The 26,997-nt window shown below is 33.6% G+C and overlaps 1 protein-coding gene and 1 long non-coding RNA gene across 6 annotated transcripts; one reads left to right on the forward strand and one right to left on the reverse strand.

The window, feature by feature from the left end:
• Positions 1 to 216: 216 nt before the first annotated feature.
• Positions 217 to 2,195, reverse strand: LOC105976182 (fatty acyl-CoA reductase 2, chloroplastic-like). Its single transcript, XM_013001472.2, has 4 exons — positions 2,041 to 2,195; positions 1,841 to 1,922; positions 1,285 to 1,682; positions 217 to 387 (listed from the first exon to the last, which is right to left on the reverse strand). Exons 1-4 carry the CDS (start codon positions 2,154 to 2,156, stop codon positions 222 to 224), a joined length of 762 nt encoding a protein of 253 aa, XP_012856926.2. The 5' UTR covers positions 2,157 to 2,195; the 3' UTR covers positions 217 to 221.
• A 15,739-nt stretch (positions 2,196 to 17,934) lies between these two features.
• On the forward strand, positions 17,935 to 19,998 carry LOC148769194 (uncharacterized). 5 transcript variants are annotated; one of them, XR_016032227.1, is made up of 5 exons: positions 17,935 to 18,197; positions 18,291 to 18,444; positions 18,782 to 18,900; positions 19,303 to 19,399; positions 19,527 to 19,998. It is a non-coding gene; the product is annotated as an uncharacterized LOC148769194 (long non-coding RNA). The 5 variants fall into 5 exon arrangements; XR_016032229.1 differs by having other exon boundaries at positions 18,305 to 18,444; XR_016032230.1 differs by having other exon boundaries at positions 17,935 to 18,444; positions 18,782 to 18,979.
• Positions 19,999 to 26,997: the final 6,999 nt, after the last annotated feature.

Raw genomic sequence — 26,997 nt, forward strand, 5'->3', positions numbered from 1 at the left:
TCACTTGGTTCAACACGCATATACACCTGTACGCGTGTTGGATGAATCAAAAACACATCAAATTGTCGATATATGAATAGAATAAAAAACACATGCATAAACCAAACAAATAAATACAAATTAACAATGAGCAATCGTCCTATGCATTACGTCGATGCATCAGGAATTCGGATAATTAACGAACATGAAACATGTGCTTAACTGATTACATCGCTCCTTATTTAGACAAATTTCCCTTCTTGTTTAAGCACAAACTTTATCAAACCAGGGATGTGTACTTCTGTAATATAATTTCTCCAATCTATTTTTGTTACGTCGATGTCAAAGTTAATCTGCTCTTCCTTTGACATTTCTGACAATAATTTTTGAGTGTTGCCAGCATCAAACCTGTCTTACCAAAAAAAATGAAATGGAAATAAATAGTTAAATTTAGTTGTAAGAAAACCAGTGTGTTTTCTTTAATTGCTAAAAAAAATCTGTTGTTAGAGGGTGTTTTGTTAAGCTTATAAACTGTTAAAAATAACTTATAAGATGTTTAAGAACTTATAAGATCTTCTAAAGTGTTTGGTAATTTTTTTTTTTTTTTAAATCTTAAAAATTCAAAAATAAATTGATGGAGAAGGGCTTATAAGATATTTTTTTTTTAAAGTAACTATACCCCACTTATTTTTCTAAAAACAGTAAAAATAACTTACAGGTTTATTATCCAAACATTTCAAAAAATAGACGTAACAAATTATCAGCTCTTAAAATGGTTTATTAAATGTAAGAGCCTGTTTAAGATAAACTTAGTTAAACGGGCTCTTCCAAAACAACTCCTTATGATTCTTTTTTTTTCTTTCTAACACAAGATACCCTAAATAATGTTATTTTAGCATATAGTTTGTTGACAAAATTTGAATCATTGGGTTTTTTCTTAATAAAATAACATGAAAAAGTTTTTTTTAGCAATCATAGGACATACAAGGGTGGCGAATGCAATGAACCCTAAATAGTTGGAATATATACTTTATCACGAAAGAAAAAAATTAAAGGAAAAGAAGAGATTAGTATATATCTTCAAAAAAAATATATGTATACTTGTTTTACTATTTTTAAATGTGCAATGAAGTTCACAAACACATACAAATATTACTAAAAAAACAAAAAAAATAATTAACATTGTTCTCAAATAAATTTTTAACATTTAACATTACTAGGAAAACCAAAAAAAAAATATAATGAATAAAAAAATGTAAATTAAATAAGTGTGTGTGTGTGTGTGTTAATATGTTTAGTTCATACCTTGCTTTCAGAAATCCTGCAAATTCATATATCTTGCATAAATTCTCAGCATACATGATCTTTGCTTTGCACTGCTTTTGTAGTTTGGGGGTTTCTACGTTTCTCATACTACCAAAGCGTCGATAAATTTCGTCTCGTGTATATTTGGATAAATCATCAAAATTATCAAAATATTTGACCGGGGCAAGATTGTCGTAGTAACTGATTCTACTAGAACTTTCAGATTCTATTAAAGGTCGTGACCTAAAATATTCACAAGTATAATCGAACATATCCGAAATTCGTACGGGATTCAAAACACTTGTTGCAATCTGGTAGATATTAAGTTCTGGCATATGCTTATAACCGTGCTTCGCAATGGCCGCGATTGTTGCATTTACGACCATGTCCAATGGAATCTGATTATCAATAATGTAAAAAAAATAATTAAGCCAAATTATGTAAATATTTTTATCCATACTACATAAAAAACAATAAATTATAATATTTAGGAAGAAAAATAAAAAATTTCTACAAGTACATATATAGGGTTTAAAATATTCTTGAAAAAACTTACAATGTCAATAGGGGTATCAGGCTTGCACAAAAAGGCAGGAAGCTGTCCTTTTCCAAATGAACAAATTAGGGGGTCAAACACCCTAAAAAAATAGACACACAACAACGTTTATAATAATTAGTTATCATCATCTATGCATGATTAATTTTAATTTATTAACATTATATAAATAAATAATTTCAGTATATTTATATATGCACCTATTTCCCTGAATCCAACCAGGGACAGGTCCTTTGTAGCAACTTTCGATAATGGTCGGTCTAATGATGACGACCGGCATATCTCCCCTCGTTTCGTGGATAACCATTTCTCCCATCGCCTTTGTAATTTGATAAGTATTATGCCATCCGTAGAAATTTGCTCTGTTACGTTAAATAACTTCAAATTGTATTTACTTATGTAACGCATGCGCAATTTCTAAAATTATCGATTTTTTTCATTGAAAAATAAAAAAAAAAAGATTAAAAAAAAATTTAATTACCTCTCCATTCCTAGCTTTCTCATATCCTTGTTCCTATCAAAGCCTGTTGAAGTTCTGCCTGATCTCGAAGCTAGGTTTACTTCATCGGATATATCAACACGAGGAAACGGAGATGGATCTTTTCTTCTATTCTCCCCCATGGTCAACGGCTTCTCTAAGAATATCCCTTCTCTTTCACCATTGACATATGCTATTAAAAAAAAAAAAAGAAAAAAAAAAAAGAAAGACAATGAATTAATTTAATTAGTTTGATCAACTACATATATACATTGTGTAGGAAGAAAAAATATCATCTCTACGTACCGGTTGAAATATGGACAAGGAGCTCAAGGCTCTTGCACGCCTTAGCAAAACTCATTATTCGTTGGGGGCCATTGACATTAGTTTCGAGTGACACATCGTACCTGCATATATGGATCGGATCGAAAGGAATATAATGTTTGAAAATTCGTAGTTTCTTTTTATTTAATTAGTACTCCTGTGTTGTATCGAATTGCTAAAAAAAATGCGCCGCGTTAGAGAAAATACAAGGGTGCCGATCAAATGAAATAAACCGTGAAAAATGGATTGTGACACCAAATACATATTTTTTCTCTTGGAGGTCATTTACATATCTAGCTCAGTCCCATGAAAGTCAATCAATTATACAGTTATATGTATCAACTACCAAACAAAAAATTGTGTGAAAACACCTATTTTTCACATAGTTAGGCAAAAGTGTCGTCACTATGCTTGTCACTAATGGGGTGTCGCTAATGCTCTATACTGACAATAAATAAGGATTAAGTGATAACAAAAAGAGCTATTAGTGACAACAAAAAAAATATTGTCACTTAATGTATGCATTAAGTGACAACTTTTGCATTTGACACAATTGGGCTGTCGCTAATGCAATTTTTTCTTGTAGTACATATATATATTAGCCCGACGAGACATTTTTGGTATGAAAAGTAAAAAGGAGAGAGAGAGAGAGAGAACACACTAATTAACTAACCTTTCATTTATGTTTGTACTGGCTGCAGATTCTATAATGACGTGGACATCCGTCATAATTGCATGAGCAGAATCAGGGTCCATTCCGAGATTCGGCTCAGTAATATTACCGATAACCGGCACCAGATTCTTCGCCATAAATTCTTGGTAATATTTTCCATGTTTTTCTTGCAGACATTTGAATAGCTCTGAGTTGATAAGCTAACAACAAAGAAAATGATTTTGTATAAATTAGGATATATATATATATATATATATATATATATATATATATATATATATATATATATATATATATATATATATATAACGTACTTCTTTGGTCATTCTATCAATTGCTGTGTCATGATCATCTGCTTTCACTAGTATGTAGATTTTACCCACCGGTGTCGACCTCAACAACTTCTCGACAAGTGCTATATATACATACATAGAAAGAATGTATTGTAATATTTTAACTGGAACAATATATATATATATATATATATATATATATATATATATATATATATATATATATATATATAGGCCCCATGACAAGGGCAGTTAATTAAAAGAGGGACATTCAATTTTTTTTTTCTTTCAAATAAATCCAGCTCATTCAAATTTATTTGCAAATAAGGAAAATCCTTTTATATATACCAAAATTACCATCAATTCATTGAAACCCAATTCAACTCCAATTTCATGATTTACACCTCAATTTAGCCCAATTTCATCAATTAACCAATTTTAATCATAATTTCAATTTTGACCCGCAGACCGCCAGTCTCCGGCGTTGATTTTTTTTTTTTTATTGAAAACTTTATTTTTTTTGAATTTTTTTTCCAACGACATAAAAACAAGTTCCCAGGTTTTATATAAAATTGCTGCTATATACATTTTTTGGGCTTTCGAAGCTATTCCAAAATTGTCACTTTCTTGCACCAACTTACCACCTCCGGAACCAGTTGAGCTACACCCATGCGGGCAAATTGTCACTTTCTGCTATTATGGGTTCCAGTGTTTATGTTGTGCTTCTTTCTTGCCTTGACTCTTTTATTTTATTTTATTTTTTTATAATTTTGTTTTTTTGCATTAAAAATATTTTAGATAATATTATTGCCGTGGCTACTAAATTACTGTCTCCAACAATTATTTAACTGCCGGAGACAGTAATTTAATTGTTAATTGACTTTTTTTTTTAAAATATTTTAATTAATATTACTGTATTCGTTGCTAAATTACTGTCTCCAGCAGTTATTTAACTGTCGGAGAGACTAATTTAACTGTTAATTGACTTTTTTATTCTTAAAAAAAAATATTTGAATTAATATTATTGTCTTGGCTGCTAAATTACTGTCTCCAGCAGTTATTTAACTGTCGGAGACAGTAATTTAACTGTTAATTTAACTGTTAATTGACTTTTTTTTTTTGAAATTTTTTTTTTCTTAAAAAAAATTATTTTAATTAGTATTACTGCCTTGGCTGCTAAATTACTGTCTCCAACAGTAATTTAATTGTCTTAGACAATAATATTAATAATATTACTGTTCGGGAAAATAATATTCATAATATTACTGTCTGAGACAGTAATTTAGTAGCCAAGACAGTAATATTATTTCAAAGAAAAAAAAAATCGAAAAAAAAAGTCAACGCCCGAGACCGGAAAAAAAATTATTTTCTGAAAAAAAATATTTTTTCAAAAAATTATTATTTTGGGGGTTATTGTGATATATTTATTTAAATCCGGGGTCAATGTGTAATATTAAGGAAGTTAGACCATGATGGATGAAATTGACAAAAAAGATATTATGGAGGGTATATTTGACCAAAGGCATGGGAATGAGTGTATTTGAAAGACTGTTTTTTTTGTGGACCAATGTGCATTTAAGTCACTTGGGATGGACCTTTTTGCCATTCGCCCATATATATATAGGGCGAGTCCACCCTTGGGCAAGGGTGGACTCAAGCCCACCCTCATTTCTTAATTTGCCTCCTATATTATACCATATTTCTATTTAGTCCACCCAAAATTTCAATTAATTCAAAAGAAGCCCCATATTTTATTAATTAGCCTACCAAAAATTCAAATTAATACAAAAAAGTCCCAAATTTTATTAATTAGCCCACTCAAAATCCAAATTAATACAAAAAAAACTCTAAAATTTATTTTTTTCTTTCTTTTTTTTCGTTTCTCCTTTTCCTATATTCAAAAAAATCCTAAAAAAATCCCAGAGGCGCTGCCCCCGAACCCCCGAAAATTGAAGCCCCCCCTGTACCGAATTCCTGGACTCGCCACTATAGTCTTTATATATATATATATATATATATATATATATATATATATATATATATATATATATATATATATATATATATATATATATATATATATATATATATATATATATATATATATATATATATATATATATATATATATATATATATATATATATATATATGATTTCCACAAATAAATTAAAGGGGAATGTAGTACAGATAATAATTTATACGTACGTACCTTTTCCGAGAAAACCAGTTCCACCGGTAATAAAAATGTTCTTCCCTTGAAAAAAATGAACGATCCCTACACCACCCTTGCCTTGCAAATCATCTTTAGTACTTTTTGTGGTTAAATTAAGAGATTCCCTTGCCTTATAACTACAATGTTTGTTAGTTACTAAGGATATTGGAACCTTGGACTTGCAGTACTGATGATCACAACACAATAAGTTCTTAGGTTTCCTAATTGCTGGGCAGAAAACTAAGCTATTACACAGCAACATAGTTTTCTCTATATATCTTCTTTATTTTTTAGAGAGAGAGTCTAGAGAGATAGAGAGAGAGGTGTCTTTGTTATGGAATTGTATGTGATCCAAGTAGAGGGCTCTATTTATAGAAAGAAAATGATACGGATAACTTGTCATAAATGGTGTACATACCTCCTTCTAGGCTTAATCATAACAGAAGGGTAGGTATGGCTTAATCTCACTTTGCACCCTTAAAATTTAGCATTTTGGCACTTTGCACCCCTTGTAACACAATAAATTTTTAAAACTAATGAAGGGTAATTTAATATTTGGGCAAATGACAAAGAAGGACATGACAAAGGACTTAAATGCACATTGATCCATACAAAAAACAATCTTTCAAATAAACACATCCCCATGTCTTTAGTCTGAAATACCTTCTATAATATCAAGGTTTATGAGATATAACCCCCTAGTAAGGAAAAAATAAGTACTAACCACCCTTCAAAAATTTCGCTAATCAATTAATTATCTACGATCTTTTTTGGAATCCTAGCTTTTTACATTTGTTAAAAAAAATCACATTCGTGCGAATCATGGAGAAGCATGAATGAAAATATTGAAATCAAACAAATCAAACGGAGGTAGGTTGCTATGGAATCCGAGTTTCCTACAACATATAATTCGGTTTGTATATTTGATCTAAAAATACCAATGTTTTGAAAACCGGACCGGACATCGAACCGGACAAACAACTGGGTCACGGTTGGACCGGTTCGACCGGGGTCCGACCGGGTTTTTTCATTTTTTTAATTATTTGTATGACTTTAAAGTGGTAATGATATAAATATGCACACAAAGTATATGTATTAATCATAAAATATCATTTTTAAGCGTTTAATACTCAAATAATGTATCAAAAATTTTAAATAAAATTAATACATACGCATGAATATTATACCAAAAAAATGCATAGTTGAATCTTATATTTACTATTTACATAAAGTTTGAATAGTCAAATTAAATTTATGATAGTAAAATAATTTACTAAAAATTTCAATACAATTACTAATTAAAAGCCCAAAGCCCAAACCCTAGTTTTTTCAAGCCTTAATCCTCCGCCTCCATCAGACCTTATAGTTAATATTCTCTGTTTTTTTTTTCTTTCCCATATCTTTCCCAAGCACTGCCGTTACCTATCTTTCAGCAAACCACACACGAAGAAATGAAGTCTCTCTCTCTCTCTCTCTCTCTCTCTCTCTCTCTCTCTCTCTCTCTCTCTCTCTCTCTCTCTCTCTCTCTCTCTCTCTCTCTCTCTCTCTCTCTCTCTCTCTCTCTCTCTCTATTTAGTTTTAATAAGGAACCGGTTTTTGGTGACGGGTTTTTCCGGTTTTGGGCGGTTCGACCGGAAAATTTCCGGTTTTAATCAATCGACTCGGGTTTTTGGCACTTTTGGGTTTATGCATCGGATCGGACCGGCTGGATGGCCGGTTCGCGGTTCAACCGGTTGGACCGGCCGGTCCGGTCCGGTTTTCAAAACATTGAAAAATACAACCTAATCCCCAAATTCGTAGAAACACCCACAAATTTTCGATGGCAGCTGTAAAAATTTGGTAGTCCACTATACTGTTCCCAAAGTCAATTATAAATATTGATTCTCAGCTTGCCTATGCTGATGATGATGTCATGATCGGGACTCCAGAGTTTGAAGGAGATCCTTGATTCGTATTGTAGAGTGTCCAAACAGATGGCCAAGTCATGTGCGACTCGCGAGATCTCACTTATTCGCCATATCCTTGGTTTGTACCAAGGTCATAAGCACTGGTGGTACTTGAAAGGTGCAGGGGCTGTTGACCAATGTTTTGAAAACCGGACCGGACATCGAACCGGACAATCAACTGGGTCACGGTTGGACCGGTTCAACCTCGGTTCAATCGGGTTTTTGTATTTTTTTTATTTTTTTATTAATATATAATTAAAAATAAATTAAAGTTAAATAAATATATATTCAAAGAATGTACTCATATATTAAATACAAATCTAAATACTTTAATTCGATTCATTAATCAACAATAATAACTTAGAATAAAATTAAAATTTTACATTTAGAAATTAACAATATCAATAGTAGACATAAATTTAGACAAATAAAAGACATCCACAAATTCCCAGCCAAAAATAAATAACTAAATTTCATTTACTATGCAATAGTAATACACTTCTTTTTTTTTTTAATAAAAAAAAAAAACTAATATATAAACTAGTGAACAGTAGACACACCCAAACCCTAATATACATGTTACAGCCGCCTCACTCACCTCTCTCCACTCTGCTTTCTTGTTTGTTCATCATCATCAATTAAAAAATATTCCTCTGATTTATTTTTTACTATTCTCCTTCTTTAAACATCCACCATGATGTACGTAGCCACGCTGTCAATCTCCCTCGCAAACTCCTCCAAAAAAATTCAGCGAAGTAGCACGACTTTTTATAAATTTTTTATTTTTCTGCAAAACCGGTTTTTTTGACCGGTTTTGGCCGGTTCTTAGCGGTTGAACCACGGATTTTCCGGTTTGTAAGCAAGTGACCCGGGTTTTTGCCATTTCCGGGTTTGGGTGTTGGACCGGACCGGATTTGTCCCCGGTTCCCGGTTAAACCGGTCGGACCGGCCGGTCCGGTCCGGTTTTGAAAACATTGCTGTTGACCCCCAAGAATTTTATTTTTTTAGGTTTTAGGTATTGTATTTTTTGAATATTACTTTTGGCACCTCAAAGTTTTGTAAATATGTGTCTTAACCCATTAAAACACATATATCTTATACAAATTATAGATAAATATATTATATTTAACATAAAATATAAAATAAGAAGGTTAAAAGTTTGTATTATTTTAAATAAAATATATGAATATTACTTATTTTTTAATTTTTTATCAACGCCTTTAAAAAAATAAGATGAGACCGTGTCATGAATCTTCACAATACATTATTATTAACTACCGCTATATTAACTACCATGTTGTAATCACAGTAATATTAAGTATTTTTTAACTTTTTTTTTTCAAATTTTATTTTTAACAACCCATAGTAATATTAAGCTTTGATCCGACATGAACAACAACAATAATTAAAACAATAATAACAACGATAACAACAATAATAACAACAATAACAATAAGAACAACTAACAATAATACTCTCTTCAAGCCAAAATATGTGTCGCTTTGGGTTGTTGCACACATATTAAGAAAATTAATAAATATGTGTCGATTTTAGAGAAAAGTATATAGAATGACTAAAATGTCCATGTTATTAATGTTGTTTCCATTAATTCTCAATCAACTAATGCATAGTAATAAGGGTAAAACTGAGAAAATAATAATTAATGCTTCATTGAAATTCTAAAGTGATAGATAATTTGAAACAAGAAAAATCTCTCAAAGCGACAATTAATTTGGAACGGAGGGAGTAATAATAACAATAAGGGGTCATTAACAATAACCCCCTCCCATAGTTAAAAAATGGTGATATGTCCATACCAGAATTCTTCCTTTGTGATAACCTCCTATAATATTTATTCTCACTATTGCCCTTGCAACAATTATCACGATTTGTAACAACCAACCATAATTTTTGAAATTCCTAATAATATGGGCGCCTAAACCCTATTAATTCGCATTAACATCTGCTTTTGTAACACCCAACCATAATATTCGAAATCCCTAATAATATGAGCGCCTAAATCGCTATTAATTAGCATTGATATCTGCTTTCCTATCAAAATTGCTTCCAAATAATAAAAAAAAAAAAACAAATTACATAAAATTCGCTGAAAAAGACGCACGAAAGTGAAAACTCCCTCAAATCGAAAATTCCTTGCTTCATAACTGTAGTCACATACCAGAAAAATTGAAAACATTTGGTACAACATCATACATCCATCACCCCCTACTAGTCATATACAATCTCTGTTTTGATTTGAAGTAGTCACATTCAAATGTCGATGTAGGCATTAACAAAACAGTGAGAATATGACTATTATGTGACTAGGCTGTGTATATAACAGTGTAATTAACATATTGTACAAGCATGATTATAAGATAACAGTAAGAATATGACTATTATGTGACTGTTCTTTGTAAAACAGTGTACTTAACAGGACCGTGGGATTAACAGACAGTAAAAGCATGATTCTTAACAAAACGGCGAGAAAATGACTATTAAGTGACTATGGTTTGTATAACAGTAACTAAATAGGACAGTGGGAATATGACTATTATGTGGCTACTCTGTCAAATAGGACTACTATGTAAAATACACTGCACTACAACAGACTAATCTTGTAATTCAATTGTCGCACTCCAAAAAAATTGAAACGTTTATATTGGTATTCGGCGGTGAGAGAAGGAGAATCTCCATGTAGAAATCACGCATCCGACAGAGGGCATCGACAATGTGGGGGAGGCGCCGCCGCCAATTGTACCATGAGTCAATGTAGTGGTATTGAACGAGGGGGGAGACGATCTCCAACACCGGCGGAGGAGGGCCTCCTGCAACGGGTTTCGGTCGGCGGCGGTGGTTTACAGTTTACAGATCTGAAGAGAGAGAGAGAGAGAGAGAGAGAGAGAGAGAGAGAGAGAGAGAGAGAGAGAGAGAGAGAGAGAGAGAGAGAGAGAGAGAGAGAGAGAGAGAGAGAGAGAGAGAGATGCACGAGAGCGAGAAATAAAATTGTATCACTTTAAAAACCTAACACATAGGGGCACTTTAGTCTTATCATGTGTGGTAAGGGGGATCTCACTAATTTAGATTGAGATTTGGATTACGGGAAAAGTCTTTAAAGTCAATTAGTTTTAATTCAAACTATTTTCTAAATGAGGGGTATCGCATATTACCCTTAACAACAACAACAACAACAACAACAACAACAACAACAACAACAACAACAACAACAACAACAACAACAATAAGAATAATAATAATAATAATAATAATAATAATAATAATAATAATAATAATAATAATAATAATAATAATAATAATAATAATAATAATAATAATAATAATAATAATAATAATAATAATAATAATAATAATAATAATAATAATAATAATAATCATAATAATAATCATAATAATAATAATAATCATAATAATAATAATAATCATAATAATAATCATAATCATAATAATAATAATAATAATAATAATAATAATAATAATAATAATAATAATAATAATAATAATAATAATAATAATAATAATAATAATAATAATAATAATAATAATAATAATAATAATAATAATAATAATAATAATAATAATGATAATAATAATAATAATAATAATAATAATAATAATAATAATAATAATAATAATAATAATAATAATAATAACAATTAATAACAATTAATAACACTAATAACAACATTAATAACATTAATAACATTAATAACAACCACGTTAGTAACAACAATAACAGCCATAATAAGAATAATAATAACAACAAAAAGAATAACGGGAAATTCTATGCTACACCTGGTGAATATAACCAGGCACCCTAATTAATAAGATTCCCACCACGGGTTCAGTTATGGCCTAATGGGTTTTAGAAATATACTTATAAAATAAATAAAAAAGGACACATGTCAAGAAAAGAGCCACCGGTGTAAATCACCGAGTGTAGATTATAACATTACAAAATGACTTTAAAATTTAAATTAAAATTAAATGACAATGCACTCTCTCTTATTCCGTTAACTAGCAATAGGGGTGGTAAACGAGCCGAGACAACTCGTGAGCTCAATAAGCTGGCTCGAAAAAAGCTCGAATTAACTGGACGAGCTCGAGCTCGACAAAATAGACTCAGGTGAGCTCGGCTCGTTCACACCCCTAACTAGCAATCCACAAATTATTGTTTTTTTTAGTTATTACTAGTTTTTTTTTTTTTTTTTTTCCGAGCAATGGTCGATATATCATGTTAAAATTTGAAAAAAAATCAATACATGAAAATGAAAATTATAATAAGAAAATAAACAAATTGCAAAAATAAGAGACAATGGCCGGAAGATTAGAGCTATATCCAGGGCCAGGGGCCAGGTGGTATAGTTCGTTCCTTGGTTTAGTAGTTGACTATAATTGAATAACAACCTTTTAGATTTTCTATGACAAAATAGACCAGAAATTAGGAGCCGAAAATTTTGATATAAAATTAAATAATTACTAAAATGACATTAAAGTTTCTCAGGTTGCCATCGCGAGTATTTACTTTTGCAAAAATATGAGATAATAGCCGAAAAATTAGAGCTAGATCTAGGAGGTAGAATCCATTATTGGGTTAGTAGTGGAAACGGGTGGAAATCAGAACGAAATTTCTGATTTCCGCCAAATCCGATCCGAATTTTTCAGATTTTGGAACGATTTTTTGTAGTCCGAATTCCGAAATTCCGATTTCCGATTTTTTCCGAAAAAAATTGGATCGGAATTGTATATGAATTATTCGGAATTTCTGAATCCAATCCGAAAATAATTCCAAAATTTCCGGTAGTATTTCCAAAATTTTCCGAAAATTATTAATATTTGTTCATTACTATATATATTGTTTCTAGTGAGGCTTTAAAAAGTCCATTTTAGCAAAGCAGCCCACTTTAACAAACTGGTGAGTCCCAATATTGAATATTCAGAATTTTAAGGATTAAACAGTAAATACCACAAACTTCTAATAAAACCCTAATTTCTTCCTTATTCTTCTTCTTGCCGCTCACCATCTCCTCTGACCTTTTTTTTTTCTCTTTCCACCGCCCAACTCTTCTTGTCTACCACATTTATCTCTTTTTTCTCTGTAAAAAAATTGTCTTCCAGTGTTTTATTTTCTTGTCGAGCTCTGCCGATCTAACCTTGAACAACCATTTTTGAAGATTCTTATGATATCTTTTGGGAGCAGTTCTCATAAAATCGTCTCGTCGCTTTACTCTGTAGTGAAAATGCAACAAAGTCGCCGCAAACTGCCAAGACGCCTTCAATTCCGAAATTCCGACCGAAATTTTCGGCATTAAAATCTAAACTGGGTTTTTACTTCCGAAAAAAATCCGAATTTTTCCGAAGGGGTGGAATCCAATTCGATCCGTTCGATTTCCACGCTAGTAGTGGATTATGATTGAATAATAATTGTCTCCATTACAAATAAGCCCATCATGACATACTTATTCATAAATGGGTCCAGACAAAATATTATTTTACAAAAAAATCCCCACATTGTCCAGAGGTGTGTAAAAGACTTAAATACCCCTCACATTTGAACATGCTCCAATTTCATCATTTAATTTAATTTAACCTCAATTTGAACCCAAATTTTACAAATTATTCAATTTTGACACAAAACTCAATTTTCAGTACAATTTCACCTGTCACAAGCGTTGACCGCCTGGTCTCCGCCGTTGACTTTTTTCTCCTGACTTATCCGTCGGTTTTCGACGTTGACTTTTTCGATATTTCTTCTTTCTGCCGCCGCTGACCGGCGGTCTCTGGCGGCGTTAACATTTTATTTTATTTTAATTTTTTTTTGTTTAACATCTTTTTGCACCGTTTAAACAACAATATTGATGTGGTTGACAGTCATATTAACTATATTACTATTTCACACAATAATATTGTTGTATTACTCTCTAACACAGTAATCACAACAAAAATCACTACTATTGCATGATAGAGTAATATTAATATGTTGGTCGTTCAATAAAGGCAAACATAATAAAAAGTCAAAAGAAGTAATACAGATGTGGTTGAGAGTATTATTACTGTCATCCACAGTAATATTACTATAGCAACAATAATATTACCATCAACCACAATAATATCACCATCAACCACAATAATATTATTGTGTTTATAGTAATATTACAATAGTAAACAATAATATTATTACGTTAACCGGTCAACAAATCAAACATAACAAAAAGGCCAAAAAAAAATATTGATGTCATTGACAGTTATATTATTGTGATTATAGTAATTTTACCGTCAACGACAGTAATATAATTACGTTGACTTGTCAACCAATCAAACAAAAAAAGAAGAAGAGAAAATAGGCAAAAAAAAAATTAATAATAATATTATTGTGGTTGACAGTAATTGACTGTCAACGACAATTCAATTATAGTTTACAATTACGTAAATGTACTGTCAATAACAGTACAATTACTGTCAGCGACAATATAATTACTGTTAATGATAGTACAATTACGATCAACGTTCAACAGTGGATTTAAGAAAACAGATAAAATTTTTAGGGAAAAAAAAGAGAAAAAGTCAACGCCAGAAACCGGCGGCAAAAAAAAGATTTAAAAAAAATGTTTAAACTAAAAAAAAAGTCGAAATTGGATTTTTGTGGTCAAAATTGATTAAACAGAAGTTCAATTAGGGTTACAATTAGGAATTGGTTTTAAAGGGTTAGGGGTAATTTTGACATATACATTAATTTTGCCTTTATTTATAATACTTATCAAAGGGATGTGTGCTTATTAGCGAACGAGATATAACCCCTGAACCTAAAATAATAAAGATGGTTGGTCAGAGACTTGGGGTTGTCTAGTGTCCGAGAGGACCGTACTTCTCGGAGGGTAATCTTCCTAGTTGTGCCAGGTAGGATAAGTACGAACCCCATAGAAAAATATACTGACACCCACGTGGTAAGTAAAATTGCATACAAATCATTAAACATAAATCTAAATTATAATTTAATAATCAATAACTAAAATTTGATTATAGATCAATAATTATTAAAATATAGTAACTTAATTGTTGGATTAACTCTGTGTTCATTCGCCTCCATTCCTGTAACATTCTCCCATTCTTTCAACATATATTTTTCGGGAAATTGAGAACCTATACATGTTTTGAATTATATCTCGGATTTTCATTTGGATTCTGCAAATATCCCCTTTTTCTTTCTTTTTGTTTTGTTAGTATCAAGTATTTTTGTCATTCTCCAGATCAAGTTATTAGCATAGCGATTCAATATTTTTTTAAATGAGGTGTGAATTTAAGCAAACACGCTCGTCTATTTTGCAGCACACGAGACACCTCTGTTTTGAACATTCAATATCTTGAGTGAAATCTTCAAAAGAATATCTCGGAGTTTTGCTAGTTTGCCTTTTGACCAGTGGAGGCAGCAGCCTTCAGCATTGACGCCAATTCTCGCAGCAACAACGGCAAATCCAGTTACAACCTTCCTAATGATGCAGAGAATAATAACCCTCTGTCGGTAAATCCCATCAATCCTCCACCAATATATCCAAACCAATGCTTATACAACTTATGAGCATAGGCAACATCAACGCATAACAAATTGCTTATGAGTCAACCAAACCAAATCAAATAAGTTCCATACTATATATACCTAAAAAGGAAAAAAAAAAAAAAACATAACAAAAGCATAGGAAACTGCATCAACGTAGCATCTGAATATATGCACGTACATACATATAACGATGATATGATCTTAAGGTATCCTCTAATTCTTACATACGCAAGAAGTCAGAAAAAGTAGTATTATTCATCATGAAGAAAACCAAAGTACGTGTATGAGTATTTATACTTCAAACAATAAAACTGTAACGGTTTTAACCGTTATTCAAAAATTTTCTTTTGGAGTTAAAACGCTGTCGTTTTTATTATTAAAATCGTGTCTAGTCTTTTAAGTATTAACACGCTTTTTGGCTGAAGATAGGAGGGCGGAACGGCGTCGTTTCATCAAGGACTGCATGTCGTTTTCGTCACATGCAAAGCAGCAGACCTTAGCTGTCTTCTGCACCCTTGGGACCGTTGTGTTCTTTCTATTTATAGGGGAGGCACGGTATGTAGACGACATGTTGAATCTTATCGTCTAGTTAGCTTAGTTAACTTAGCTTAGAATAGTTGTTTTAATTCTAAGCTTTCTCTTTTGTTGGAGGACTGTAACCCTAATTCTATATTGAAGACAATCGAATATTTCTTTTTTTTTGTAATTCATTGTTGAGATTTTCATAAATTATCCGGAGTCATAACACTTGGTATCCAGAGCAGTCGTTCCTGGACCCCTTTTCTATACTATGATGACAAGGAGCCATGTGAGGACTGGTTCAGGTGACAACACAAGAACGGAAGCCGAGGTATTTGTGGATGAACAGATGGCCTTCAACACCAAAATCCAGGCAGATATGTCCGCAGTAAGAGAAGAAATGGAGAGGAGCAGAATGGAAAGCAACCAAAAGATGGAGGAGATCCATAGAATGTTGGCTGAGATGACTAGATCTATGAATAGCAGCAGAGGCAAGGAACCAATGCAACAGGGGAACAACTAGCTCTGAAAACCCTACACGAAACATGGAGCAAATGGCTCCCAGATTCCAACAAATGCCACCAGATCCAGGTAACCCTAATACCCCTATGAGAAATATGGAAAATAGAACTATCAGGGTGGATTTTCCAAAGTTTGATGGGCAATTTCCAAGGACATGGCTGAGGAGATGCCAAAGATATTTCAGACTAAACCCTATGAGTGAAGGAGAGAAAGTACAAACAACATCTATAAACCTTGAAGGTAAGGCTGAGGACTGGTTTGCTGACTATATTGAAGGCATAGAGTACATAGGATGGGAGGTTTTCTCTAGCATGGTACTAGAGAGGTTTTTAGAGGAAGAACGGGTGAGTTTAACTGCAGAGTTCAACAAACTGCACCAGGAGACTAAGGTGGAGGATTACAGACAGAGGTTTGAGCAGCTGAAAGGATACGTGGCAAGGAAACACAGGGCCCTACCTGAGAGCTACTTTGTGGAGTGCTTTATAGAGGGACTGAAGGGGGAGCTCAAACACACAGTTAAGATGATGAATCCTCAAACATTATCTCATGCCATCATCCAAGCTAAATTACAGGAAAATATGGTAGATCAACTGAAGGCAGAACTCAAGAACTCTATGAAAACACCCAACCACAATTATAAGACTCCTAGGTTGCCAGCTCCTGAACAACCCTTAAGGATCCAATACCCTGAGAAGGGGGGTATGCAACCTAAGAGACCGAACAAGCAAGAATTGGAAGAGAGGAGAAGGAAAGGATTATGCTATAATTGTGAAGAGAAGTTCACCCCAGGCCACAGATGCAAGAGGCTGTTCTACATTGAGTGCATGGCTGAGGAAGAACTGTCCGAGGTAGGAGATGAGGAGATACCCATTGAGGTGGAGGAACTAATGCAGATTTCCCTCAATGCCATTACTGGCCAGACTTCCCACACCACACTAAAAGTATTGGGCAAATGCAGAGGGCAGAAAATCACTATTCTTTTGGACACTGGAGCTTCTCACACTTCATAGATCCAAAATCTGCCTTGCAATTGGAGTGTGAGAGGGTTTGTACTAGGAAGGCCACAGTTAAAGTAGCTGGAAAGCACCAAGTAGTATGTGAATCCATTTGCCCAAACTTTCAGTGGGAAATGGGGGGGTACAATTTCTGCTTAGGGGTGACTCTACTGGATTTGGGAGGATGTGACCTAGTCTTGGGGGTTGATTTCAGGAAAAAGTTTGGACCTCTGTCCTTTGATCACAATGAAAACTTCATCACATTAAGATAAGGGGGTGAGTTAATCAAATTACAAGGGATGAAGGAAGATCATCAGTTCGTGATGATTAGTGGAGAAGAACTGGAAAACTTACTACAGACACAAGGGGCCAATATGGGATGTATATTCATCATAGAAGAGGAAGAGGGGCCACACTCTACTGAGAAGCACTGTAATGCAGTGAAAGGAGTTATAGAGAGGTATGCAGACCTCTTTCAAACACCTACTGAACTACCCCATATGAGAAACACTGAGCACAGTATCCCACTCAAGGGAGAAGCAATTCATTTCAAACACTACAAGAAAACTAGGCTTTCATAGCATATTGCTATAGCGCTTTAAGAATAAATGCTATAATTATTTTCTCGGTGTTTGATAATTTATAAAAATAGAATAAGAAACGCTATAACATAAACAAAATATAGGGCGCCGTAATTTTCATTTTAATAGCCTTCAAAATACAATAATTATTGTTAAATAAATTATGAATCATATAAACCCTCGCCCCATCTGCCGAATCATTCACCCCAAGACAGAACGCTATCTCTATATACCGTCGGTGAGCCATTTTTTCAATTCTCTACATTTTTCAGTCGTATGTATTATATTTTTCTCTATATTTCTCTCGTTATGTGTTTTTTTTGGGGTAAAGATCTCCTTTTTTAGGGTTTTTTTTGCTAAAATTGGGAATTGGGAAGATTTGGCATCGGGATGAAGATTATCGAGATAGAAGTCGTTATCGAGCAGACTGATGAGGCAACTCGCTATACTTTGCCCTTAATCCGTCAAGAGAATCCCATCAATTTGTAAACCTCAAATCTCCCATTTCAATTTATGTCATATTATTATTGTTGTCTGTCTATATTTATTATAGGTTTTATATTTACTTTAATCCTATTTCTTTGTAGTTTATTTTTCTCAATGATCGATAGTAGGATTATATTCTTAATGAAATATTCATTTTACTCTCGCTTTTTATTGTGGGATTGGGGTGGAAAGGGACACTATTGAATCCTCATTAATCTGTACATAATTTATTTTATTTGGTTACCTTTAGTTAATTTGAAATTTTATTAATATAACAAACAACTTGATTTCCACTTTTCATTTGTTCTGTTGGTTATGCTCTTTTATGAGTCTCAGGTGTTGCTTTTATCTCTATAGAAAGGGCTCTGTTTCCATCATTGATATTGAGCAAATAAAGGAGCAACCAAAGAAATAAGAGGCTTTGCGCATCAATCTGCAAGCAAATATGGACTTGTGTAAGATTTATTTACTCAATTTACTTTCGCATATATTGTAACCAAATTTTGGTTTTATCATTACGTTGGACCCTTAAAGGTATATATTTTAGTTGTTAGTTGTTGTTAGTTATCTGTATTTCTTTGAATCCAGAGCAAAATGATATTGTTGATAAGATATACAAGTTTTAAGAGGTTATGTATCAATCAAGTTAGAAGACAACGGTTAAATTTGATAATATTAAAGGCTAAAGCCTTATTAACTCTGCTACCAATGTCTCCTAGCACCGTTAGCAGTTTCTTGTGGAATTACATTATGTTCTTGAATCATAATATTTTTATTAATATCGTTTTACACCTTAAAATTAATCTTTTTGTTGTATATATCAGTTGTTAACAAGGAGCTAACTTTGTGTTTGATAGGCTTTTAACTTAAGAATAATGTTACTATGGATTAGGCTTCTTTTCCAGGCTTCCTTGGACTTGCGAAAATTGTAATCAAGAAAGATTGCTTTTGAAGGTTAGAATGTTTCTTTTGTTTATGGCCCATTGTTTCAACAAGGGACAATTTAAAGCCTCCGTATTTTCTTTAAATGCTAATTGAACTAAGATTTTGAGTCATCTAGCATTACATTGTTTCTTTTCAGGTTGATAGTATTTGAAAATAGAGATAATAAAATATTAAAGAGCATATGTCAAGTAATTTTATGATAAATGGTAGAGTTGAGTTTGGCAACGAACACTGTAGAAGTCCCAACTGCATGGCTTTGGAAGCCTATATCTGAGATATAATTTATTGAAGATGTCATCGGCATTGTAGTAGAAGCACGGCTAGCAGACAAGTGGTTTGGCTTTATAGATTGTTAAGGAATGAAACTTGTATATTTATTGTATTTTTTATTCATGTAGTTGTTCCCTTTTCATTAACTTGTGTTATTTTTTCCCTTGTTTTATAACAGGTCAAGATCAGTAAGGAAAGTAGAAGACATGATTTTTTTTAGACCTTGTCGTACTGATGTACTTTTGTATTTTATTAGTATGACTACGAAGAGATGACTAGTTTTGTTATTGTTTCAGGGATTTGGTTCAAATATATTAATGAAAGTTATTTATTTCTTATATGGCTATTCGATAAGAGTGTAATTGTATAAATATTTTATTAATTGATGCTCAAGATAAGTTGTTAAAGGACACAATAACATTTATAAAATGATGTTGTCATGTTACTGCTTCCTAGAAACGCTATAAAAAAGAAAAGGCAATACCGTTAAAGAAACGTTGTTCTTACTAATAATAGCTATAAAAAGAAAAGGCAATACCATTAAAGAAACGTTGTTCTTACTAATAATAGCGTTTTGTCAGATGCTACCGTAAACCAGGAAAACGTACAATAGCGTAGTTTAAATGCTATTATCGTCTTATAATAGCACTTTCCATAAGTTATCATAGCGCCTACAATAACACTAAGAAAACGCTATTGTATGATTCACTATAATAGCATTTTATAAACGCTATTGTAGGGCCAGGACCTATTATAGCTCGGCCAGACATAGAGTTTTGAAAAACGCTATGGAATCATACGATAGCGTTTTTCAAACGCTATTGATAGGGAATATTGTTGTAGTGAAATCACAACCCTATAGATACCCTTATATGCAGAGGAAAGAAATAGAAAATATGGTCAAGGAGATGCTACAGACTGGGGTCATACAAGCTAGCAGCAGCCCATTTGCTTCCCCAGTGCTACTAGTGAGAAAAAAAAGATGGCACTTGGAGGTTTTGTGTGGATTTCAGAAGACTAAATGCCATGAACATAAAGGATGGATACCTTATCCCACTGATTGATGATTTATTGGGTGAGTTAGGAGGAGCCAAGGTGTTTTCTAAAGTAGACTTGAGAGCTGGCTATCATCAAATCAGAATGAAGAAGGAGGATGTGGAGAAGACAGCCTTTGTCACCTCTGATGGGCACTATGAGTTCAAAGTTATGCCATTTGGACTCACCAATGCTCCAGCCACCTTTCAATCCTTGATGAATGATGTGTTCAGAGCACACCTAAGAGACTTTGTGCTAGTCTTCTTTGATGATATTTTGGTATATAGTAAGAGTATGGAATTGCACATAGAACACTTGGAAACCGTGTGTAAGTTGTTGAGGCAACACCAACTATATGCTAACCAAGTAGAATACTTGGGGCATGTGATTAATGAAGAAGGGGTAGGAGTGGACCCTGCTAAGATACAAGCTCTCACTAATTGGCCTATACCACAATCAGTCAAGGCACTGAGAGGTTTTCTAGGATTGACAGGATATTACAGAAAGTTTGTTAAGGGTTATGGAGAGATAGCCAGATCTCTCACTCAACAACTCAAAAAGGGACAATTCCAATGGAATGAGGAAGCACAAAAAGCCTTTGAAAGGCTGAAACTTGCTATGACCACTACACCAGTTCTGCAATTGCCCAACTTCAAGGAAAAATTTGTGGTAGAAACTGATGCTTCTTACCATGGTATAGGGGCTGTGTTGATGCAAAATGGACACCCTCTAGCCTATCTCAGTAAGGCTTTGGGCCCCAAAAGTCTAGGGTTGTCCATTTATGAGAAGGAATTTCTAGCAATACTCCTTGTTGTGCTAAAGTGGAAGTCTTACTTAATCTGTGGCTCTTTTGTGATCAGAACAGATCAAAAAAGTCTCAAATACTTACTGGAACAGAAGTTGTCCACCCCTTTGCAGCATAAATACCTAGCCAAATTACTGGGCTTCAACTACACCATTGAATATAAGAAGGGAAGGGAGAATGGAGTGGCAGATGCATTATCTAGAAGAGAAGAGATAGCAGAGATTCAACAAATCACCATAGTGCAACCCTTGTGGGTACAAGAGGTAGTGCAAAGCTATGAATCAGATCCAGAAGCTCAAGAAATCATTGCCAACAGTACACTTAGACCTTGGGATGTATCACTGTATGAGTACAAGGATGGGTTGATAAAGTACAAAGGGAGGATCTATGTGGGGAAGTCTACTGACATTAGACAAAAACTAGTAGAGCAGATGCACAACTCAAGCATAGGGGGGCATTCTGGGATCCAAAACACCTTCCAGAAGATTCAGCTCACTTTTCTTTGGCCAGGATTGAAGCAACAAGTAAAGGAATGGGTCGCCAGTTGTCATATATGTCAGCTGAGTAAGCATGAGAATGTGAAGATCCCGGGGTATTTGCAGCCACTTCCAGTTCCTGAGCAAGCTTGGAGCTGCATAACTATGGACTTCATAGTCAAACTGCCAAAATCTAGTGGTAAGGAAGTGGTGTGGGTGGTGGTGGATAGATTCACAAAGTATGCACACTTTATTGCTCTCAGTCACCCACTTAGTGCATCCCAATTGGCACAAGTGTTTATTGAAGAAGTGTACAGGCTGCATGGACTACCTAATTACATTGTATCAGATAGGGACCCAATCTTCACCAGTAATTTCTGGAAGGAATTGATGCAATCTCTGGGGGTACAGCAACAGTTAAGCACTGCTCACCACCCTGAAACGGATGGGCAAACTGAAAGGGTAAATCAATGCTTCAAAAGCTACTTGAGGTGCATGTGTGGTCAATTTGCTAGGAAGTTGAGCATTTGGATTCCACTGGCACAATGGTGGTATAACACTACATTCCACACGGCCATCAAAATGTCCCCATTTGAGGCGTTGTATGGATATCCAGCACCTCAACTAGGGTATGGTCCTCACCTATTGAGGAAAACGGAGGGAGTGGGGACTTGGTTGAAAGAGCATCAACTGATCACTCAGAAGCTGAAGGGATTATTGGGGGAAGTTAGAGAAATGATGAAGTATTATGCCAATCAACACAGAAGTGAGAGGAGTTTTGAAGTAGGGGATATGGTGTACTTGAAATTAAAACCCTTCAAACAACTAAGTCTGAGGAAGAGCCACTTGTGGAAACTGACCCCGAAATATTGTGGTCCTTTCAAGGTGATTCAGAAAATAGGAGAGGTGGCATACGAGTTGCAGCTTCCCTCGGAGTCGAAAGTGCACCCTGTGTTCCACGTCTCGCAACTAAAGAGAAGGGTAGGTAACCAAGAGCAAGTGCCAGCTAGCCTGCCTCCCTTGCATGAAGAACATCAGTTTTTGTTGATACCGGTGGCAGTTTTGGAACGAAGGATGGTTAAGAAGAATAATGCGGCGTGTATACAATGGTTAGTACGCTGGGCTCACCTTCCAGAGGCAGAAGCAACATGGGAGGAAGCAGCAGAGATGAGCAGGAGATTTCCAGATTTCAAGCCATGAGACATGGCTTGAAAAAGGAGGAAGTAGTGTAACGGTTTTACCCGTTATTCAAAAAATTTCTTTTGGAGTTAAAACGCTGTCGTTTTTATTATTAAAATCGTGTCTAGTCTTTTAAGTATTAACACACTTTTTGGCTGAAGATAGGAGGGCGGAACGGCGTCGTTTCATCAAGGACTGCATGTCGTTTTCGTCACATGCAAAGCAGCAGACCTTAGCTGTCTTCTACACCCTTGGGACCGTTGTGTTCTTTCTATTTATAGGGGAGGCACGGTCTGTAGATGACATGTTGAATCTTATCGTCTAGTTAGCTTAGTTAGCTTAGCTTAGAATAGTTGTTTTAATTCTAAGCTTTCTCTTTTGGTGGAGGACTGTAACCCTAATTCTATATTGAAGACAATCGAATATTTCTTTTTTTTTTTGTAATTCATTGTTGAGATTTTCATAAATTATCCGGAGTCATAACAAAAACCCTAACTATAGAAAATATCATAATAAGCAAATTACTAAATAATAATCAAAGCAAATAACTTATACTAAGCATCAGGCCCGTCAATATATCGTGGGTTGGGTTTTGGCAGCCTTGTACTATGTCTAGCCTTAACAATGCAATGATGTTAGAAAAACACAAAAGAATTTGTATTCACACACAGAAATCGAAGCGATTGTTTGTTGCTTCCGAGTTCCAACTTTCTTTGTTCCCCTTCGCCATCGGATAAGATTGGGGGGGGGGGGGGGGGATGAAGAATTACCGTATTTCCTAGCAATTCCAACATCCAACATTCGTGGTTCTCTTGGCCATTGGAAAACATTGAAAGCGGCGAGACGAGGAAGCAACCAAGAAACTAGAGATTCTGCTTATTATCGATTGGCAGGGTTTTTTAATTTTTGGAAGAACATTGAGAGATTATATTTTTATTTGGCCTGCAATTTTGTTAATTGAATATGCTTATTGTAATATTTTTTAATGAAGAATTTAATTTATTGATTTGAGTTTATAAGGTAATTAAGTAATTTTTATATAGTATGACGTAGGTATGGTGATGTACTATATGTTTTTAATCTTAAATTTTTAAGTGTCGTTCTAGGTTCGTAATAGGTCGTAGATAAAATCAATGGATGAGACTAAAATTTAATTCTTTTATACGCACCAGATAAAAGATATTACGATTTTAGAAGTACAACCCTCTCGAACCCTAGACAACCCCCAAAGACTTATGTATAAAAACCCCATATTTCCTAGCAATTCCAACTTTCGTGGTTCTCTTGGCCATTGGAAAAGATTGAGAGCGGCGAGACGAGGAAGTAGCCAAGAAACTAGAGATTCTGCTTATTATCGATTGGCAGGGTTTTTTAATTTTTGGAAGAACATTGAGAGATTATATTTTTATTTGGCCTGCAATTTTGTTAATTGAATATGCTTATTGTAATATTTTTTAATGAAGAATTTAATTTATTGATTTGAGTTTATAAGGTTAATAAAGTAATTTTTATATAGTATGACGTAGGTATGGTGATGTACTATATATTTTTAATCTTAAATTTTTAAGTGTCGTTCTAGGTTCGTAATAGGTCGTAGATAAAATCAATGGATGAGACTAAAATTTAATTCTTTTATACACACCAGATAAAAGATATTACGGTTTTAGAAGTACAACCCTCTCGAACCCTAGACAACCCCCAAATACTTATGTATAAAAACCCCATATTTCTTTATTAAGACTATTAAAATAAGGGTAAATTACACCAACACCCCTGAGGTATTCTTAAATAACTGTAAGGTCCCTGTGGTATTGATAATTACAATCACCCCCCTGAAACGTAGTTAGAAACTCTAACGGGATAATGCATTGGATAGATTATTCCGATAGGGTTATAATGGACTATTACTTTTAGCTAGTGGTGGAGATAACATAGAGTTATGGGGAGTAATGAGGTGACATGCCTCCCGAAATATTACTTAAATCACCCATAACTCTTTGTCGTCTCCACCACTTCCTGAAATCAATAGTCCGTTAGAATTCTATCGTAATAACGTATCAAATGCATTATCCCATTAGAGTTTATAACTATGTTTCAGGGGGGTGAGTGTAATTATCGATACCATAGGGACCTTATAGTTATTTAAGCATACCTCAGGTGTGTGAGTTTAATTACCCTTAAAATAATCTCTAACTCATTTTTTATGAAGTATTTTAGTAAAACTTTATAGCTCGATTCAAAAAAATCTTATTTTATTTATGTTTTACATTTATTTTTATTTATTTCATTGTATTTCAAATTAGATCGTAAGTTTAATTTTTATCTTAAAAAGTAAGATATATTTTTAAAAGGGTTTTTTATGAATAAGTCCCTGACCAACCATCTTTATTATTTTATGTTCAGGAGTTATATCTCTTTCGCCAATAAGTTCGTTCCTTTAATATCTATTATAAATAAATGTAAAATTCATGTATATGACAAATTTACCCCTAATCATTTAAACTCATTTCCTAATTGTAACCCCAATTTTACTTCAATTTAATTAATTTTGACCACAATGATCCAATTTTGACCTTTTCAGCTTTTAAACTTTTTTTTTGTTGAACTTTTGTTTTCGCCGCAGGTTTCCGGCATTGATTTTTGTTTCTGTCTGCTTTTTTGGCAGCCAATTTCCTACGTTGAGTATTTTTTTTTTAATTTGTTTGATTTTTTCGCCGCCGGTTTCCGGCGTTGACCGCTCCGACGTTGAGTGGAGATTTTGAACTCTTAAGAATCGAGTTTATTAAAGTCCTTAGAGGTGAATTCATTGTTTCAAACGCCTATCTTTCAAATTTTGGCGTAAGCACCTCAATTCAAGAGAAGAATAGCCACATATACCCATATTGCCTTCCTCGAACCAAATAACCTAACAATTGAAAGCCAAAAAGCCCCAATGATCGTAATAGCTAAATGTTCGATATTAGTAGAGTAGAATAATTTGGTGAGTATTTGGAGTCAAACATATGCATGTAAGCATAAATTCTTTCTATCTTTAATTTACAAATATTGGATGCTTGAAGCAATTGTATGATTTGTGGTTTTTGGCAATCGTAAGTGACTAAGTGTTTTTGAATTTTGAGCTTGCGAATGCCTAAGAATTATCATTAATTAAATTACAAGTTCTGAAAATATGAAGTTGATTATTAATCTATGTAATGAGATGTAATAGTTGAGTTAATTGCTTATGAGTAGATTTTGCGTGAGGACAAGCAAAAGTTCAAGTTTAGGGGTGTGTTAAGTGTATATTTTTACACTTAATCGTAACTTTAAATTGGAGCTTTTGGTGTGTTTTAATGATAATTGGTGCTTAAAATGTTGATTTATTTTGTTTTAGGTGCAAATTGAATAATTAGATAAATAGGGGGTCAAAACTGCAATTTTGGAGAAAATATGGGCCGAAAGTGAAAAAGTAAAAAATCAAAATCTGAAGAATTATAGCCCAGACGGCCGTCCGAGTTTTAGTACAAAATCTCAGACGGCCGTCCGAGAAGACGAAAAAGCGCAATAAAGGGGTTCTAGTTGCACAAGGAAACTACCTTCTTCCCCAAGTTTTCCACCATATATAAGACCAAGTCAAGCACACAATTGGGGATGCATCTTTTACGCAATTTCAAGAGCAACAAAGCAATAACGAAGACGAAGAATTCGAAGATTTCAAGCATAATTTATCTTTTCATGAATTATTATTTTGTTTTTACTTTAATCATGAGTAGCTAATTTATTTATTTCTAGGATTTTATTTCGAACCCTATGTGCGATTTATGAACCCAATTCTATGATTTTATGCAAGTTTTAACTCCGGA

Source organism: Erythranthe guttata, chromosome 7 (genome assembly GCF_056151865.1).
Source record: "Erythranthe guttata isolate IM_541 chromosome 7, IM_541, whole genome shotgun sequence".
In the NCBI taxonomy this organism is placed as follows: Eukaryota; Viridiplantae; Streptophyta; class Magnoliopsida; order Lamiales; family Phrymaceae; genus Erythranthe; species Erythranthe guttata.